Genomic DNA, 17,500 nt, shown 5'->3' with positions numbered 1-17,500 from the left:
CTAGAATACATTTTGAGACGGTCCCAATAATTTAGTTCTTTTTTCTCGTCTGTGTGTGGCATATATGTTCTCTGTATTTTCAATATTTCAGTACTCATCCCTGCTTTAAAAGAGGAAGTGAGTACAGAGCAGTACACAGACGTGTCTCTCACTCGTCTCTCTTGTCTGTGGCTCCTGCCTCTTGACGTGTCACCCATCCCTGCCCTTGTGAGGCAGTGCACAGTAGAAAGTTGTTTTCACATATCCATACATTAAAACATTGATTGTAACCATGATATGCATGTGCTTCAGCCTACAGTTTAGACCTATTGTCTTATGTATGACCCTCTGTCCTGCGTGACAGTGAATACCAGCATTATCCTCACTTTAATAAGACAAAATCCTCAGATTAGGCAAAATTGTAATTAATTTTGTCAATAAAGATGTTAATAATAATAATGTACCTGCTCCACTCTCCTCGTGAGGGTTGAGGCCTCGACTTACATAGTCTAAGACTTGACTACCATACACTGACAAAATTAAGGATTCACTGCTTAAGTTCTTGGCAGCCACCCTTACGCTTCTTAATCTTTCATATGCTGCTGATTTTACGCTACTGATATGTCTTCAGTGTTAAGATATGTTAACATTAACTATCACCTGTTGTGTCTCTTTGAATATGGCTTCGTATGCTGTCTTGTCATCCTCGTGCTCCTCTCCTCTCCCATCTATTCACCCGAGCCCACAGTCCTTTCCATTATTTTTACATATGCAAAAAAAAAAATGTTCCTTTTCTATTTGGAGATTTCCTGTTCTTCCGTTCTTGCAGGGTGATCAAGAGAAGGTTCTGAGAGGCGCCGGATACACAACAAAATATACATTTATAAATACTATGAAACAATTAATCACTTGGCTAATATGACTAACGTTATGTTGGAGTGGTTCAAGATGGCGGAAAGAACACCATACATATGCAGGCGATGAGTCACAATAATGTGGCAAAAGTATGTTGACCAGACCACACACTAGAAGGTGAAGGGAAGACGACGTTTCGGTCCGTCCTGGACCATTCTCAAGTCGATTGTTCTCACAATTCTCACAATCGACTTGAGAATGGTCCAGGACGGACCGAAACGTCGTCGTCCCTTCACCTTCTAGTGCGTGGTCTGGTCAACACCATACATCTCCCAGGTGAGGGAGAGGCCACGACACTATAGAATGGTCAAGTTATGAGCCGTGCGAGGTGGTAGTGTGACTGAACAGGCTGTTGTGCTCACCCTTCACATAACACCACAAACGGAGGTCACTGTGTTCAAACAGCTGCCAGAATGCAGCTGCATCAACGGTACACAGCAGCTTTACGTGGTACTAAACCCTCTGACAGCGCTGGTCATGCTATCTAATATATTACTTAAAAGGATAGCATGGTTCTAAACTAGTGACAATATCGCTGAAATGATTTTGGCGATTTGGGAAAATTCTGACAATTTCCTGGAAATTATGGCTTCCTTTTGTTAGCCTCTTGACCATGATGTAGGAGCAGCAGGAAGGACCCAGACACAAAGGTGTGGCCCCGGCCTCTGTGCCAGGGCCCCCACAACCTCACCCCCTCCCCACACCCCCAACCTAACCCCCTCCCCACACCCCACCCCCTCCCCACACCCCCACAACCACCACCCACCCCAGCCTCACCTCCCAGCCAATCAGATCTAAAACCTCTACCAGCATGACAATTATGACGTCATAGTGACGTCACTCACCTCGCCCACACCACATAAAACCCAACATTTGATCTCTTATCTTGGCTACGGCAGGCCACGACAGGTTTACATAGATTACCGATGACGTTCAGCGGTGCATATTATTCTCAGGTCTTAGAACCTACTCCTTCCAACCAATTGCAACCTTTTCCCGATTGTTTATTGAGGTGCGACTTTACGTGTCTCACCAGAGGACGAGGAGGACGAGGAGGACGACCTCTGAGGGCCGGTGTTACGACTGACCACCTCAAGTGTACCAGTGGGGCGCTAATGGCCATTGGTCAAGTATAGCTATGCTCTAAGTGAGAGCCTCACACACACCTGGGGACACACCTGGCCCAAACGTCCCCACACACACATGTAGGACAAATTAAACAATGTCTAACTTAAATGTATTAATATGTTCTACATACTGAATGTTGATATTTTTCTTTTAAGGTCGTGGTGTAGCAGGAAATGACGGTAGACATCAACACGTGGGCCTGGCCGGCCACGTCAAGGGAAGGCAGCAACAAGAGACACCAGACCAACACACGAGGGACGGCAGCAACAAGAGACCAACACACGAGGGACGGCAGCAACAAGAGACCAACACACGAGGGACGGCAGCAACAAGAGACCAACACACGAGGGACGGCAGCAACAAGAGACCAACACACGAGGGACGGCAGCAACAAGAGACCAACACACGAGGGACGGCAGCAACAAGAGACCAACATACGAGGGACGGCAGCAACAAGAGACCAACACACGAGGGACGGCAGCAACAAGAGACCAACACACGAGGGACGGCAGCAACAAGAGACCAACACACGAGGGAAGGCAGCAACAAGAGACCAACACACGAGGGAAGGCAGCAACAAGAGACACGAGGGAAGGCAGCAACAAGAGACACGAGGGAAGGCAGCAACAAGAGACACGAGACCATGGACCTCACCGACCTATGAGAGTGCCACAGCGCGCGGCCTCGCATTAAAAATAACTTTAGTTGGGAAAGTCATTACTGGGAGCTAATATAAGATTAAAATATTTTGTATTTGGTTACACAAGGGAGGAGCGAGGCCGCCGCGGCGCTCCTGGACCCCCACTCAGACATTTCCACGTCTGGGGTAGACTGTCCCCCGGCCAGGTCTACTCGAGTACCAAGGTGTGAGGGGGAGGAAGAGAATGAGGGGAGGTGCAGCATTAATGCCAATAATGCTGAGAGAGAGAGAGAGAGAGAGAGAGAGAGAGAGAGAGAGAGAGAGAGAGAGAGAGAGAGAGAGAGAGAGAGAGAGAGAGAGAGAGAGAGAGAGAGAGAGAGAGAGAGAGAGAGAGAGAGAGAGAGAGACAGAGACAGAGAGAGAGAGAGAGACAGAGACAGAGAGAGGAGAGAGAGGTTGTGTGTGTGTGTGTGTGTGTGTGTGTGTGTGTGTGTGTGTGTGTGTGTGTGTGTGTGTGTGTGTGTGTGTGTGTGTGTGTGTAAGTGTGTGTGTAAGTGTGTGTGTAAGTGTGTGTGTAAGTGTGTGTGTGTGTGTGTGTGTGTGTGTGTGTGTGTGTGTGTGTGTGTGTGTGTGTGTGTGTGTGTGTGTGTGTGTGTGTGTGTGTGTGTAAGTGTGTGTGTGTGTGTGTGTGTGTGTGTGTGTGTGTGTGTGTGTGTGTGTGTGTGTAAGTGTGTGTGTGTGTGTGTGTAAGTGTGTGTAAGTGTGTGTAAGTGTGTGTAAGTGTGTGTAAGTGTGTGTGTGTGTGTGTGTGTGTGTGTGTGTGTGTGTGTGTGTGTGTGTGTGTGTGTGTGTGTGTGTGTGTGTGTGTGTGTGTGTGTGTGTGTGTGTGTGTGTGTGTGTGTGTGTGTGTGTGTGTGTGTGTGTGTGTGTGTGTGTAAAATACGGGAGAGGGGTAGAGAAGGGAAAACTAGGAAGAATGACGAACAAAAAACACGAGAATGGAAGGTGTGGAACAAGACGAGGGAGGCAAGTGGCAGTGATGGGACACCTTAAGAGGAGAAGTGATACAAAAAATAAGAGAACAAAGACGCTAAGATGTTGAGAAAAGGAATGAGCACGACTAACGGGACAGCGAGGAGGAGGAGGAGAGGGGAAGAGTGGTGGTGAGAGGGAGGAGAGGGGAGAGTGGTGGTGAGAGGGAGGAGAGGGGAGAGTGGTGGTGAGAGGGAGGAGAGGGGAGAGTGGTGGTGAGAGGGAGAGGGGAGAGTGGTGGTGAGAGGGAGGAGAGGGGGGAGAGGTGGTGAGAGGGAGGGAAGAGTTGTGGTGAGAGGGAGGGAAGAGTGGTAGTGAGAGGGAGGGAGAGTGATGCAGGAGGGCCGTGGGTCGATCCGGCCCCTCACGGCAGCATTAAGTCAGCAGTTGTGGCAACATAAACTGCTCCTGGAGCATAAGACAGCCAACGCTCCGTCTTTCCCCATGCGCCAGGCCCCCTCCACCCCCAGCACACACCACCACTCTCATACAATTCCATTTCAACACCTGTGCTTCACCTGCAAACTCGGGGAACTGAAGCTGAATCACAATCAGGAAAGTGAATGCTAAGCTTGCAATTAAGATAACCAGAGACATGATACCACAAGAAATGAGGCATAAGTATCTTGAGGAAATTTATAAAGTCACCAGAAATAAATTAGATTAAATTTAGACTGATGGGCCATCTAATCCTGTCAATGGCAGGGCTGGTGCAGCATACACTGTAATTAGGAATAATGCCTTTTAAAACGTAAGTGAAGAAAAAGCAGGTATTGAGAACTATGCCTTTTCAATGCAAGCAGAACTAACTGCCATTATTTTGGCGTTAAGATTCCTTGAACAAAACACTAACGGTGCAGTGATCTGCACTGATTCAAAAACAGCGCTACAAAGCCTTAGTACAATACAGGCAGAAAACCTTACGATAGTCGCTGAAATCAAGAGTTGTGAGAGTACTAACCAATCAGGGAAGAGTCGTCAAATGTCTGTGGATCCCCTCCCATGAGGGAATATGTGGAAATAAACGAGCAGATGTGCTGGCTGCTGGAGACCATATTGAATACTTTATACCCAAGACTCTTCTACACATTAGAGGTATTGTCAGGCAACATCACCGTGACAAGGTAACCGAGGAAACGATAGAACAAAAAATCAGTGAATCTGTACGTTGGTACAATATGGTTGCAGCTGACAATCCCAATCATTATCGACGAAGAGGAGGAGGCCGCGGGAGAGAATCAGTAATAGCAAGAATCCGCCTTGGATACAAATATCCATGGAAACTTGGGGTGGAAACAACAGTTGAGCAGCGGAGTTGCAGAATCTGTGGTGAGAGTGACGGACACCGCCTTCACCACTACGTGAGAGAATGTGAACATCTAAAAGACATTAGAAATGTGTGAAGCATAATTAACCCCACATTGTTTGAGTTAGGAAAATACTATCAGTAAAGTATAAATACTATTCTCAATACCAAGTCATGTGGGAATAATAGGAAATGACATTGCAGACGAAGCTGCAAAACTTGCAACTAAGAGAAGAAATGTAGATATTTACATACCACAGAGTCTATCACAGATTAAGAAAGTAATTAGAAACAGAGCAATGGAAAAGATGTACAGTGACCACAACACAGCAGTTGCAACATCAGGATCTGCGGGTTGGTACAAGAATTCAACCAACTACGAACCACTTAGTTTGATGAAAGGGAGCAGTAGAACAACATTAGTACACTTACATCGCATCAGGCTTGGATACACATTTGCATGGGAAATAGGCTTGCAGGTTCCGGAAGATGAGAGGAAATGTCAGCACTGTGGAGAAATGCCCGACAGACCACTGGAACATTATCTAACACAGTGCACAGTTACACCCCCATTAAGATTTCAACTTAGATTCAACAGAGCAGAAGTTGTTAAACACATGAGACAAAATCTTACTGAAGCGACCATACGAGTCATAAATACTCACACTCCGCCCAAGTAAAAGAGAAACAAGCGACACTTAGTGGGCCAGCCAGAGGCTTAGGGCCCGCGCAGGAATATCCCTGCAAAAAAAAAAAATCTCAAAAGATTCCCGCATTTTGTACCCGCAAGATAACGAAAACGTTAAAGAGTTGATAAACGTTAATTTTCTTGTTTGATAAGCTGTTCACTTGAGACAGTTAAGCAAGCCCCAGCTGTGTCTGGGTACGTGTGACAAGATAAACAACCCAGCGGGTTTTCTTCTTATTGGGGAGTGTTGTACATGCTGCTATGGTGGTTTGTCCACTCTCAGGATGAGTGACGCTGCCCAATAAACTCGCCCGCTCGGGGCAAAACTTTAAAAACTGTAAACATGCCGCCCCCACCCCCTCACAATGAGACAAATAAGAAGCAAAATCAGAAATATTCAGGCACAGGCGGGAGTGGAGAGGAGAGAGATAATGTATGAGAGTAGTCAAACCATGCAACACTACATGTATGCGAGTCAAAACACCCATTTCACTTATGGTAAACGGAGAAATGCTTGGAGTGACTGTGTACATGTGGCTCAGGCTTGGGTACAAATATTACTGGGAATATGGGATAGATGTTCATGATAATGACACGAAGTGTAAACTATGTGGTATGTTAAGGTCTCACACCCTGGCCCATTATGTTCTTGATTGTCCGTTGATTAATGTATATAGAAACACTGAGATAAGGACTGTTCCTGAACAAATAGCCTGGATGTGTCACAACGGAAAGGTTGATGATATTCTTGAGAGATATAAGAATTTTGCACCAAGATTGTAATATTTTGTTGAATTATCTGCAGGTGTCTTGCAAATTGTCTATACAGTATACCTAGGTCATAAAAGTATTTGTGTGTACGTCTGATACCATACTACTTGTGAGGGAGGAAATGTATATGTTTACCTCTCAGAATGTTTGGTAATATGTTTATTTGTGATGTGTGTCTATGTATATATTAACACGTTGTACTGAATGGGGTGAGAATAGCTTGAGCTACCTCATCTCTTCGTGTGTATTTTACCTCAATAAACTTATTTCAATTTCAATGCCGCCCCCCAAGCACAAGGCACAAGGCAGGGAGGACCAGGCACCAGGGCATCTCAGACGATATGTAATCGGCTCTTAAAACAGAAGAGGAGAGGAGGGAGACTGACCTGTGAGAGAGGTCACGGGGTCGACCGCGGGTCATCAAGGGTCTTGTACACCTGCAGATGGCCACCTTCTTTCAACCTGGAAAACGCCATCAACACATTAACAGTCGACTTTATCTTAAAATATACGTCTATTAACAATAACGTACATAATATTATTAGTAGATATGAATTAGAGCGATTGAACGATTTAGAAAATGCAATATATGGGTTCACAGTTTAGGCTAGCGGACGGAATTAATAAATGTTGATACAAATTATATCAATTATTAAATCATTATTTGTAAACAATGCTTAACAACAAATTTGATTTTTGCTACAAATATATTACAAATATTTAATGACACTATTCATATGGTATAGTATGTGGGCTATCACACACACAATTGGTCTCCACACCTGTCTCACTACACATGTAACAGCCAGGCAAGTCCTCTACGGGCTCACCATAGCCCGTGCTACTTGCAACTTTTTGCTCCAAGTAGCGAATCTTAAACAACTACACACCTTATTCCTCTGTGCAGCCAATATTATTAACAAATACAAAGTTGAAAACTTAATCTCAGAACAAATCCACAAGGGCCGTGACGAGGATTCGAACCTGCGTCCGGGAGCATCCCAGACACTGCCTTAATCGACTGAGCTACGACGCAGGTTCGAATCCTCGTCACGGCCCTTGAGGATTTGTTCATTTGATGCATCACGTTAGTGTGATCTGTGTGTGTGTGACTTAATCTCTCTTTTTAAGTTGGATAATTAATATAAATTACTCTAAACTTATTACTAACTTCCCACTGTGGCCACCAGTGTCCTGGCCACGTGTCCCCCACTGTGGCCACCAGTGTCCTGGCCACGTGTCCCCCACTGTCCTGGCCACGTGTCCCCCACTGTCCTGGCCACGTGTCCCCCACTGTCCTGGCCACCAGTGTCCTGGCCACGTGTCCCCCACTGTCCTGGCCACGTGTCCCCCACTGTGGCCACCAGTGTCCTGGCCACGTGTCCCCCACTGTGGCCACCAGTGTCCTGGCCACGTGTCCCCCACTGTCCTGGCCACGTGTCCCCCACTGTGGCCACCAGTGTCCTGGCCACGTGTCCCCCACTGTCCTGGCCACGTGCCCCCCACTGTCCTGGCCACGTGTCCCCCACTGTGGCCACCAGTGTCCTGGCCACGTGTCCCCCACTGTGGCCACCAGTGTCCTGGCCACGTGTCCCCCACTGTGGCCACCAGTGTCCTGGCCACGTGTCCCCCACTGTGGCCACCACCACCACTACTCAGAGTGCTGTAACGCTCTCTCTCACCAACGTAACAAACGTTTGTGAGAACAAACGCTCTTCCCAAAGAGCGCAGAAACGTTATTAAATCCGTTGAAGAGAGTCGTGTGAGCGGCGGCAGCGGCCGTCAATGGTCCCACTTCCCTGCAGCATAAACACAATTCCAGGTCAGATGGCGTCTGTGGGAGAGGTCTCGTTAACCGGCGCTGCCTGGCACCACGCCACCTTGGCACCACACGGACGCCGACCGCATATACGAGGCTCACTGTACAACACCTTCAATCGCAATGACATGCAACTACATCAATTATAAATTATTCCTGGAATCGAAGTCTGAATGAAGTTTCCAGAGTGCCACAAATTAGCACCTGTCCTCGAACCTTAGAGGACAGAAGAAAAAATGGAGAGATGATAAAAAATGGAGACAAGATGACACAAGTGGAGGCTGGAATCAACAATGAGTCAAGGAAGTGTACGCAGGTATACCTCCGAGGAAGGGTCGAGGGACAACGAAGATAGTAGGCGGGGCAAAGAGAGCTACACCTATTGTCAGTGATAGGTAAGTACCGATAGGTAAGTTATCACTCAGCTCGTCACCTTACTAGTCTCCAGCAACACTTGACCAACTCTCTCACTTTTCTTCTCCAGCCTCTTAGGGATTATCCGTTTCTCAGCGAGACCCTCCCTCCCTCTCTCTCTTACCCCCCCTCCCTTTTTCCTCTCTCTCTCTCTCCCCCCTCCCCCCGACACTTCCTCTCTCTCTCTTTCTGGCATTACTTATGTCATAAATTTCTCTCGAGGTCGCCGCTTAAACAAATAGCGTGGATTAATTCCCACCATTTATTATGTGTACGTATTGTGAGTTCACGCTGCTTCTTTGTTGATAACATTCCAATGAATTATTTTATATAATATATATATATTATATATATATATATATATATATATATATATATATATATATATATATATATATATATATATATATATATATATATATGTCGTACCTAGTAGCCAGAACTCACTTCTCAGCCTACTATGCAAGGCCCGATTTGCCTAATAAGCCAAGTATTCATGAATTAATTGTTTTTCGACTACCTAACCTACCTAACCTAACCTAACCTAACTTTTTCGGCTACATAACCCAACCTAACCTATAAAGATAGGTTAGGTTAGGTTAGGTAGGGTTGGTTAGGTTCGGTCATATATCTACGTTAATTTTAACTCCAATGAACAAAAATTGACCTCATACATAATGAAATGGGTAGCTTTATCATTTCATAAGAAAAAATTTAGAGAAAATATATTAATTCAGGAAAACTTGGCTTGTTAGGCAAATCGGGCCATGCATAGTTGGCTGAGAAGTGAGTTCTGGCTACTAGGTACGACATATATATATATATATATATATATATATATATATATATATATATATATATATATATATATATATATATATATATATATATATATATATATGTCGTACCTAGTAGCCAGAACGCACTTCTCAGCCTACTATGCAAGGCCTGATTTGCCTAATAAGCCAAGTTTTCCTGAATTAATATATTTTCTCTAATTTTTTCTCATGAAATGATAAAGCTACCCATTTCATTACGTATGAGGTCAATTTTTTTTTATTGGAGTTAAAATTAACGTAGATATATGACTGAACCTAACCAACCCTACCTAACCTAACTTATCTTTACAGGTTAGGTTAGGTTAGATAGCCAAAAAAGTTAGGTTAGGTAGGTTAGGTAGACGAAAAAAACAATAATTCATGAAAACTTGGCCTATTAGGCAAATTTGGCCTTGCATATTAGGCTGAGAAGTGCGTTCTGGCTACTAGGTACGACATATTATATATATTATATATTATATATATATATATATATATATATATATATATATATATATATATATATATATATATATATATATATATATATATATCAGATATCGAATGTTATATCAGATAACATTGGCCTCAGTACGTGGGGCAGGTCTGCTCGATGGAGTTCTGGGAATTGTTCTACTCCCCAAGCCCGGCTCGAGGCCAGGCTTGACTTGTGAGAGCTTGGTCCAACAGGCTGTTGCTTGGAGCGGCCCGCAGGCCCACATATCCACCACAGCCCGGTTGGTCCAGCACTCCTTGGAGAAAATGATCTAGTTTCCTCTTGAAGATGTCCACGGTTGTTCCGGCAATATTTCTTATATTCGCTGAGAGGATATTGAACAACCGCGGACCTCTCGTATTTGTAGTGTTCTCTGATTGTGCCTATGGCACCCCTGCTCTTCACTGGTTCTATACTGCATTTTCTCCATATCGTTCACTCCAGTACGTTATTATTTTACTGTGTAGATTTGGGACCTGGCCCTCCAATAATTTCCACGTGAATGATATTTGATATCTCTCTCGTCTCCTTTCTAGCGAGTACATTTGAAGAGCTTTGAGACGATCCCAATAATTTAGGTACTTTATTGCGTCTATGTATGCCGTACATGTTCTCTGTATTCCCTCTATTTCGGCAATCTGTCCTGCTCTGAAGGGGGTCCTTCATGTAGCAAGCATATCAGGTATAATAATAATAATAATAATAATAATAATAATAATAATAATAATAATAATAATAATAATAATAATAATAATAATAATAATAATTCCCCAAAATTGTAAATAATTTTCCTGCAAATACTATTTTCTTAAAAAAAATGCAGATGGGTGCTGTCTATGTAGGAGACCAAACTTATATATTCTGGCAATGGATGGCCACGTCTGTTGTAGAAAACAACTTAAATCATAATTTTTTAAGTCGGTTATTATTATTAACATCTTTATTGACAAAATTAATTACAATTTTGCCTGATCTGAGGATTTTAATTAAGTCTTATTAAAGTGAGAATAATGCTGGTATTCACTGTCACACAGGACAGAGGGTCATACACAAGACAATAGGTCTAAACTGTAGGCTGAAGCATGCATATATATATATATATATATATATATATATATATATATATATATATATATATATATATATATATATAATCATGGTCACAACCAATGTTTTAATGTTTCACATTCAACAATATAGTGTTCTAGTGAATGCATTAAAGGTTTATCACAGAGTTTACAATCTGAATATTCTGGTAGTGGCTCAGCCTCACTAACCTGCCAGATGTGTCTATAGCCAAGGCGAATTCGCGCAACGACTACATCACATTGTCTGGTCCGGTTACTGTGCTGACCATACAAATAGTTTTTGAAGTCAGTGAGGCTGGGGTGGGCGACCCGGCGAGTCAGCCAGCCACGGCTCCGGGCGGTACACGGGGACGCCTTAACCTGTCGTTGACCAGGGAACTTCTCCGTCAGCCTGAGGCCCCCTCGCCCAGCCTGAGGCCCCCTCGCCCAGCTTGAGGCCCCCTCGCCCAGCCTGAGGCCCCCTCGCCCAGCCTGAGGCCCCCTCGCCCAGCCTGAGGCCCCCTCGCCCAGCCTGAGGGGCCCTCGCCCAGCCTGAGGCCCCCTCGCCCAGCCTGAGGCCCCCTCGCCCAGCCTGAGGCCCCCTCGCCCAGCCTGAGGCCCCTCGCCCAGCCTGAGGCCCCTCGCCCAGCCTGAGGCCCCTCGCCCAGCCTGAGGCCCCACGCCCAGCCTGAGGCCCCTCGCCCAGCCTGAGGCCCCCTCGCCCAGCCTGAGGCCCCCTCGCCCAGCCTGAGGCCCCTCGCCCAGCCTGAGGCCCCTCGCCCAGCCTGAGGCCCCACGCCCAGCCTGAGGCCCCACGCCCAGCCTGAGGCCCCACGCCCAGCCTGAGGCCCCTCGCTCAGCCTGAGGCCCCCTCGCCCAGCCTGAGGCCCCCTCGCCCAGCCTGAGGCCCCGTCGCCCAGCCTGAGGCCCCGTCGCCCAGCCTGAGGCCCGTCGCCCAGCCTGAGGCCCCCTCGCCCAGCCTGAGGCCCCCTCGCCCAGCCTGAGGCCCCGTCGCCCAGCCTGAGGCCCCGTCGCCCAGCCTGAGGCCCCCTCGCCCAGCCTGAGGCCCCCTCGCCCAGCCTGAGGCCCCCTCGCCCAGCCTGAGGCCCCGTCGCCCAGCCTGAGGCCCCCTCGCCCAGCCTGAGGCCCCCTCGCCCAGCCTGAGGCCCCCTCGCCCAGCCTGAGGCCCCGTCGCCCAGCCTGAGGCCCCTCGCCCAGCCTGAGGCCCCCTCGCCCAGCCTGAGGCCCCCTCGCCCAGCCTGAGGCCCCCTCGCCCAGTCTGAGGCCCCTCGCCCAACCTGAGACCCTCGCCTGGTTTTGATTTTATATGAAACAAGTTCTACGCAGGGCTCTTATTGATGAAATTACCTGCTCATGTTTTTATGTATGTTCACTGGCTGCTCCTGTCAATGGTTCAACGAAGCTAACACAATAGGATCAATCATGGTACCGCCTTTTGTCATGTTACTATATTGATCCACTCTTGAAAGATATAAGAACCTGCAGAACTTGCTGTCATATAGACAATCGGGCGCATCCGATCCCACGATCGTCGTCGCCCCTAAATCAACACAACAACATATAGACAATCAATCAATTGCTACTAACTACTAACTTTTTTTTCCTCACACACACACACACACACACACACACACACACACACACACACACACACACACACACACACACACACACACACACACACACGCACACACACACGAAGTAACCCGCAACATCTGTCTAACTCCCAGGTACCTATTTACTGCCAGGTGAACAGGGGCATAAAGGTGAAATAAACTCTGCCCGTTTGTCTCTGCCTAGTCAGGGAATCGAACCCAGGCCATAGGATTACGAGTCCTGTGCGCTGAACACTCAACTACCAGAATCCTTGTGAGTGTACTCACCTAGTTGTGCTTGCGGGGGTTAAGCTCTGGCTCTTTGGTCCCGCCTCTCAATTGTCAATCAACTGGTGTACAGGTTCCTAAGCCTACTGGGATCTATCACATCTACACTTGAAACTGTGTATGGAGTCAGCCTCCACCACATCACTGCCTAATGCATTCCATTTGTCAACTACTCTGACACTAACAAAAAAAAACTAATATCTGTGGCTCATTTGTGCACTCGGTTTCCACCTGTGTCCCCTAGTGCGTGTTCCCCTTGTGTTAAATGGCCTGTCTTTATCTACCCTATCAATTCCTTTTAGTGTGTCTGTGTGTCTGTCTGTCTCTGTCTGTCTGTCTCTGTCTGTCTGTCTGTCTGTCTGTCTGTCTGTCTGTCTGTCTGTCTGTCAGAGAAATATATATAGTAGCCATAATAGAGGACAAATTGATTAGAAAGACGGGGTCCAAGTGCTAATAGCTCGATTCTGGAGGCGGAAGTAGTAAAGACACACTGCACGCCCCTGGCCTGGAGACCACACTAGCAGAGGTAGGCTGTGAGTTAGGTATGCAGAGGGTGCAACCCCTGCAAGGACACCTTCACATGGTTACTCTTAACTACGGGCAAGGGTAGTGGGCCACGGCCACCACTAATCAAGCATTTACGTCTACACTTGCGAAACCTATATATCTTTCCTTCATCTTTGTGATTTAATTTGCATTTATTATCCAGTTTGCGATATTGGAAATGCTGTGAAGTGGTTGTGGATCCGAGGTTATCCAGCCCATTCTTCCGAGTAGACAGTACTTTTACTAGACGGTCTACTAGATGGAGTAGATGGTCTACTAGATGGAGTAGATGGTCTACTAGATGGAGTAGATGGTCTACTAGATGGAGTAGATGGTTACTAGATGGAGTAGATGGTCTACTAGATGGAGTAGATGGTCTACTAGATGGAGTAGATGGTCTACTAGATGGAGTAGATGGTCTACTAGATGGAGTAGATGGTCTACTAGATGGAGTAGATGGTCTACTAGATGGAGTAGATGGTCTACTAGATGGAGTAGATGGTCTACTAGATGGAGTAGATGGTCCAGAAACGCTCTGGACCATCGTACCTATGTTGACGTAGTGACCAATTACATAGTAGAACTGGTACTACTGAATTTGGACAAACCGAGTGAGTGAGTATGTCAGTAGAACTCCCTGTTGCAATTCTTTTACCATGTCGTGGAGCAGTCAAATTAGGAAGCGTCTGGGATCATCCCGGGCGTAGGTTCGAACCCTCATCACGGCCATTGTGGACTTGTTCACGGGAAAGTTTTTGTACTTATGTTGCTAATAAAACCCAACCATCCAAGACCTAATACACGCATTCTGAGGCTTAAAATAGTACATATATGTACTATCAGGGTGAGAATAGCTTGAGCTACCTCATCCCTTTGTGTGTTTTACCTTAATAAACTTATTTCAATTTCAATATATGTGCTAGAATAGGCCTAGGAATATTTAAGTTTGGTTTCCATCTTTACTTTTTCCGGACTCTATGTAGTGAATAGTACCAAATTCTACTATATAATTGTCATTACGTCAGTATATGCACGATGGTGCACATAGCTATAATACACCGCCAGAACCAGAGGATGACTTGGGCTGCCATTGTCACACACATCCTCGGAGCTCACAAGTTGGAAATACAAACCAACTGAGCCGCCGAGATAGCTGGAAGGTGTACACAGGCGGACACGTCCATGTTTGGTGATTCCTGACGCACAGCTCTGGCTACGAGAGCCGGGAAGATATTAGAGGGGACCAGCACGTCTATATCTACAAGGTTAGTTACGTTAACAAGGCTGGGAAAGTTAGCAGCACAAGCACGCATCAAGTAACACCACCCATCAGAGCTGCAACACCTACACACACACGGCTAGCAACACCCTACACACACACACACAAGGCCAGCAACACCCTACACACACACACAAGGCCAGCAACACCCTACACACACACACAAGGCCAGCAACACCCTACACACACACACACACAAGGCCATCAACACCCTACACACACACAAGGCCATCAACACCCTACACACACACAAGGCCAGCAACACCCTACACAAACACACACACAAGGCCATCAACACCCTACACACACACAAGGCCAGCAACACCCTACACAAACACACAAGGCCAGCAACACCCTACACACACACACAAGGCCAGCAACACCCTACACACACACACACAAGGCCAGCAACACCCTACACACACACAAGGCCAGCAACACCCTACACACACAAGGCCAGCAACACCTACACACACACACACAAGGCCAGCAACACCTACACACACACACACAAGGCCAGCAACACCCTACACACACACACAAGGCCAGCAACACCCTACACACACAAGGCCAGCAACACCTACACACACACACACAAGGCCAGCAACACCTACACACACACACACAAGGCCAGCAACACCCTACACACACACACAAGGCCAGCAACACCCTATACACACACACAAGGCCAGCAACACCCTACACACACACACACAAGGCCAGCAACACCCTACACACACACAAGGCCAGCAACACCCTACACACACAAGGCCAGCAACACCTACACACACACACACAAGGCCAGCAACACCTACACACACACACACAAGGCCAGCAACACCCTACACACACACACAAGGCCAGCAACACCCTACACACACACACAAGGCCAGCAACACCTACACACGCACACACAAGGCCAGCAACACCTACACACGCACACACAAGGCCAGCAACACCTACACACGCACACACAAGGCCAGCAACACCTACACACACACACACACGAGGCCAGCAACACCTACACACACACACACACACGAGGCCAGCAACACCTACACACACACACACACACACACACACACACACACACACACACACACACACAAGGCCAGCAACACCTACACACACACAAGGCCAGCAACACCTACACACACACACAAGGCCAGCAACACCTACACACACACACACGAAGGGGAACAGCCTACCTGTAACGACGCGTGAAAGAGACCTGGGGGTGGACGTAACACCTAATCTATCTCCTGAGGCACATATAAATAGGATAACGACAGCAGCGTACTCTACACTGGCAAAAGTTAGAACATCATTCAGAAACCTAAGTAAGGAGGCATTTAGGGCGCTTTACACTGCCTACGTAAGGCCAGTCTTAGAGTATGCCGCCTCATCATGGAGTTCCCATCTGAAGAAGCATATAATGAAACTGGAAAAGGTTCAGAGGTTTGCAACGAAACTCGTCCCAGAGCTACGAAGGATGGGGTATGAGGAGCGCCTGAGGGAACTGTGCCTTACGACACTAGAAAGAAGAAGGGAGAGGGGGGACATGATAGGAACGTATAAGATACTCAGAGGGATTGACAGAGTGGACATAGACGAAATGTTCACACGGAATAGTAACAGAACGAGGGGACATGGATGGAAGCTTGAAACTCAGATGAGTCACAGAGATGTTAGGAAGTTTTCTTTTAGCGTGAGAGTAGTGGGAAAATGGAATGCACTTCAGGAACAGGTTGTGGAAGCAAATACTATTCATAATTTTAAAACCAGGTATGATAGGGAAATGGGACAGGAGTCATTGCTGTAAACAACCGATGCTCGAAAGGCGGGATCCAAGAGTCAATGCTCGATCCTGCAGACACAACTAGGTGAGTACAACTAGGTGAGTACTCAAGGCCAGCAACACCTACACACACACACACAAGGCCAGCAACACCTACACACACACACACACACACACACAAGGCCAGCAACACCTACACACACACACACAAGGCCAGCAACACCTACACACACACACACACACACACACACACACACACACACACACACACACACACACACACACACACACACAAGGCCAGCAACACCTACACACACACACACACACACACACACACACACACACAAGGCCAGCAACACCTACACACAAGGCCAGCAACAAAAGTTGTCAGAATACGTATCTACCAAACTCCTGGACAAGAAGGCTGTTTAGCTTATCATGATCTTACGTTGAGGAAAGCGAGGCTGTTCCCGCACCCATCCAGTTACTGGAGTGAGCGAGACACATTAACCCAGGCAGCCCCGGGCCGCCTTGTTTAACACCACAAGCCGGCCAGGACGACAAGGGCGCCCCCACGACACAATAACGAGGAGAAAACCAACTAGGCGCACAGCAAAGCTATAGAGGCATTTAATTAGGAAGATGTGAGGGGGCAAGAAATAATAGGAGGAGAAAGATATAAGAGGAAAGTAGAGCTGGCCAGGGTGGTCGCTCGCTGGCCAGGGAGGGCGGTGGCAGACGAGGGGTGAAACTATTGGCTGCCGTATCATCAGGAAGTCCCCTCTGGGGCCTGGGGCGGCCCTGAGGGCCAGCCAGCTCCCCGCTTCCCATAAAGCCTGGGGTGCCCCCTACGGGCCCCGGGGCCCCTCACCCCCACACACGTAAACCACCTTAACAAGA

At 47.2% G+C, this 17,500-nt stretch overlaps 3 protein-coding genes across 4 annotated transcripts in view; 1 reads left to right on the top strand and 2 right to left on the bottom strand.

The window, feature by feature from the left end:
- The window catches only part of LOC138367257 (transcription termination factor Rho-like), a 9,645-nt gene extending 6,959 nt beyond the window's left edge, over positions 1–2,686 (top strand). The window contains exon 2 of the mRNA XM_069328670.1: positions 2,178–2,686. Coding sequence (XP_069184771.1) covers positions 2,178–2,686 — 509 coding nt within the window. The remainder of the gene's footprint in view (positions 1–2,177) is intronic.
- The window catches only part of LOC123760611 (uncharacterized), a 379,154-nt gene that overhangs the window by 305,640 nt on the left and 56,014 nt on the right, over positions 1–17,500 (bottom strand). Inside the window, exon 2 of one of the 2 annotated variants that reach the window (XM_069328334.1) lies at positions 6,846–6,921. The exons of the other annotated variant lie outside the window; for it this stretch is intronic. The gene's annotated coding sequence lies outside the window, so the exon portion shown is untranslated. The remainder of the gene's footprint in view (positions 1–6,845; positions 6,922–17,500) is intronic. 2 annotated transcript variants of the gene reach the window in all.
- On the bottom strand, positions 11,481–14,067 carry LOC123749085 (uncharacterized PE-PGRS family protein PE_PGRS20-like). Its single transcript, XM_069328669.1, has 3 exons — positions 13,863–14,067; positions 12,502–12,634; positions 11,481–12,384 (listed from the first exon to the last, which is right to left on the bottom strand). Exons 1-3 carry the CDS (start codon positions 14,065–14,067, stop codon positions 11,481–11,483), a joined length of 1,242 nt encoding a protein of 413 aa, XP_069184770.1.

Source organism: Procambarus clarkii, chromosome 21 (genome assembly GCF_040958095.1).
Source record: "Procambarus clarkii isolate CNS0578487 chromosome 21, FALCON_Pclarkii_2.0, whole genome shotgun sequence".
NCBI classification, from domain to species: Eukaryota; Metazoa; Arthropoda; class Malacostraca; order Decapoda; family Cambaridae; genus Procambarus; species Procambarus clarkii.
Note: the sequence above shows the minus strand (reverse complement) of the source record. Positions and strands in the feature narration are given on the sequence as shown.

What these genes read in the sequence shown, in the direction of transcription:
- LOC123749085 (XM_069328669.1), bottom strand. Translation starts at nt 14,067, where the DNA reads ATGGTCCAGAGCGTTTCTGGACCATCTACTCCATCTAGTAGACCATCT. An exon ending in TAGACCATCTACTCCATCTA is followed by an intron (nt 12,635 to 13,862) that starts GTAACCATCTAC and finishes GTGTTGATTTAG; the next exon opens with GGGCGACGACGATCGTGGGA. An exon ending in ACCATGATTGATCCTATTGT is followed by an intron (nt 12,385 to 12,501) that starts GTTAGCTTCGTT and finishes AATCAAAACCAG; the next exon opens with GCGAGGGTCTCAGGTTGGGC.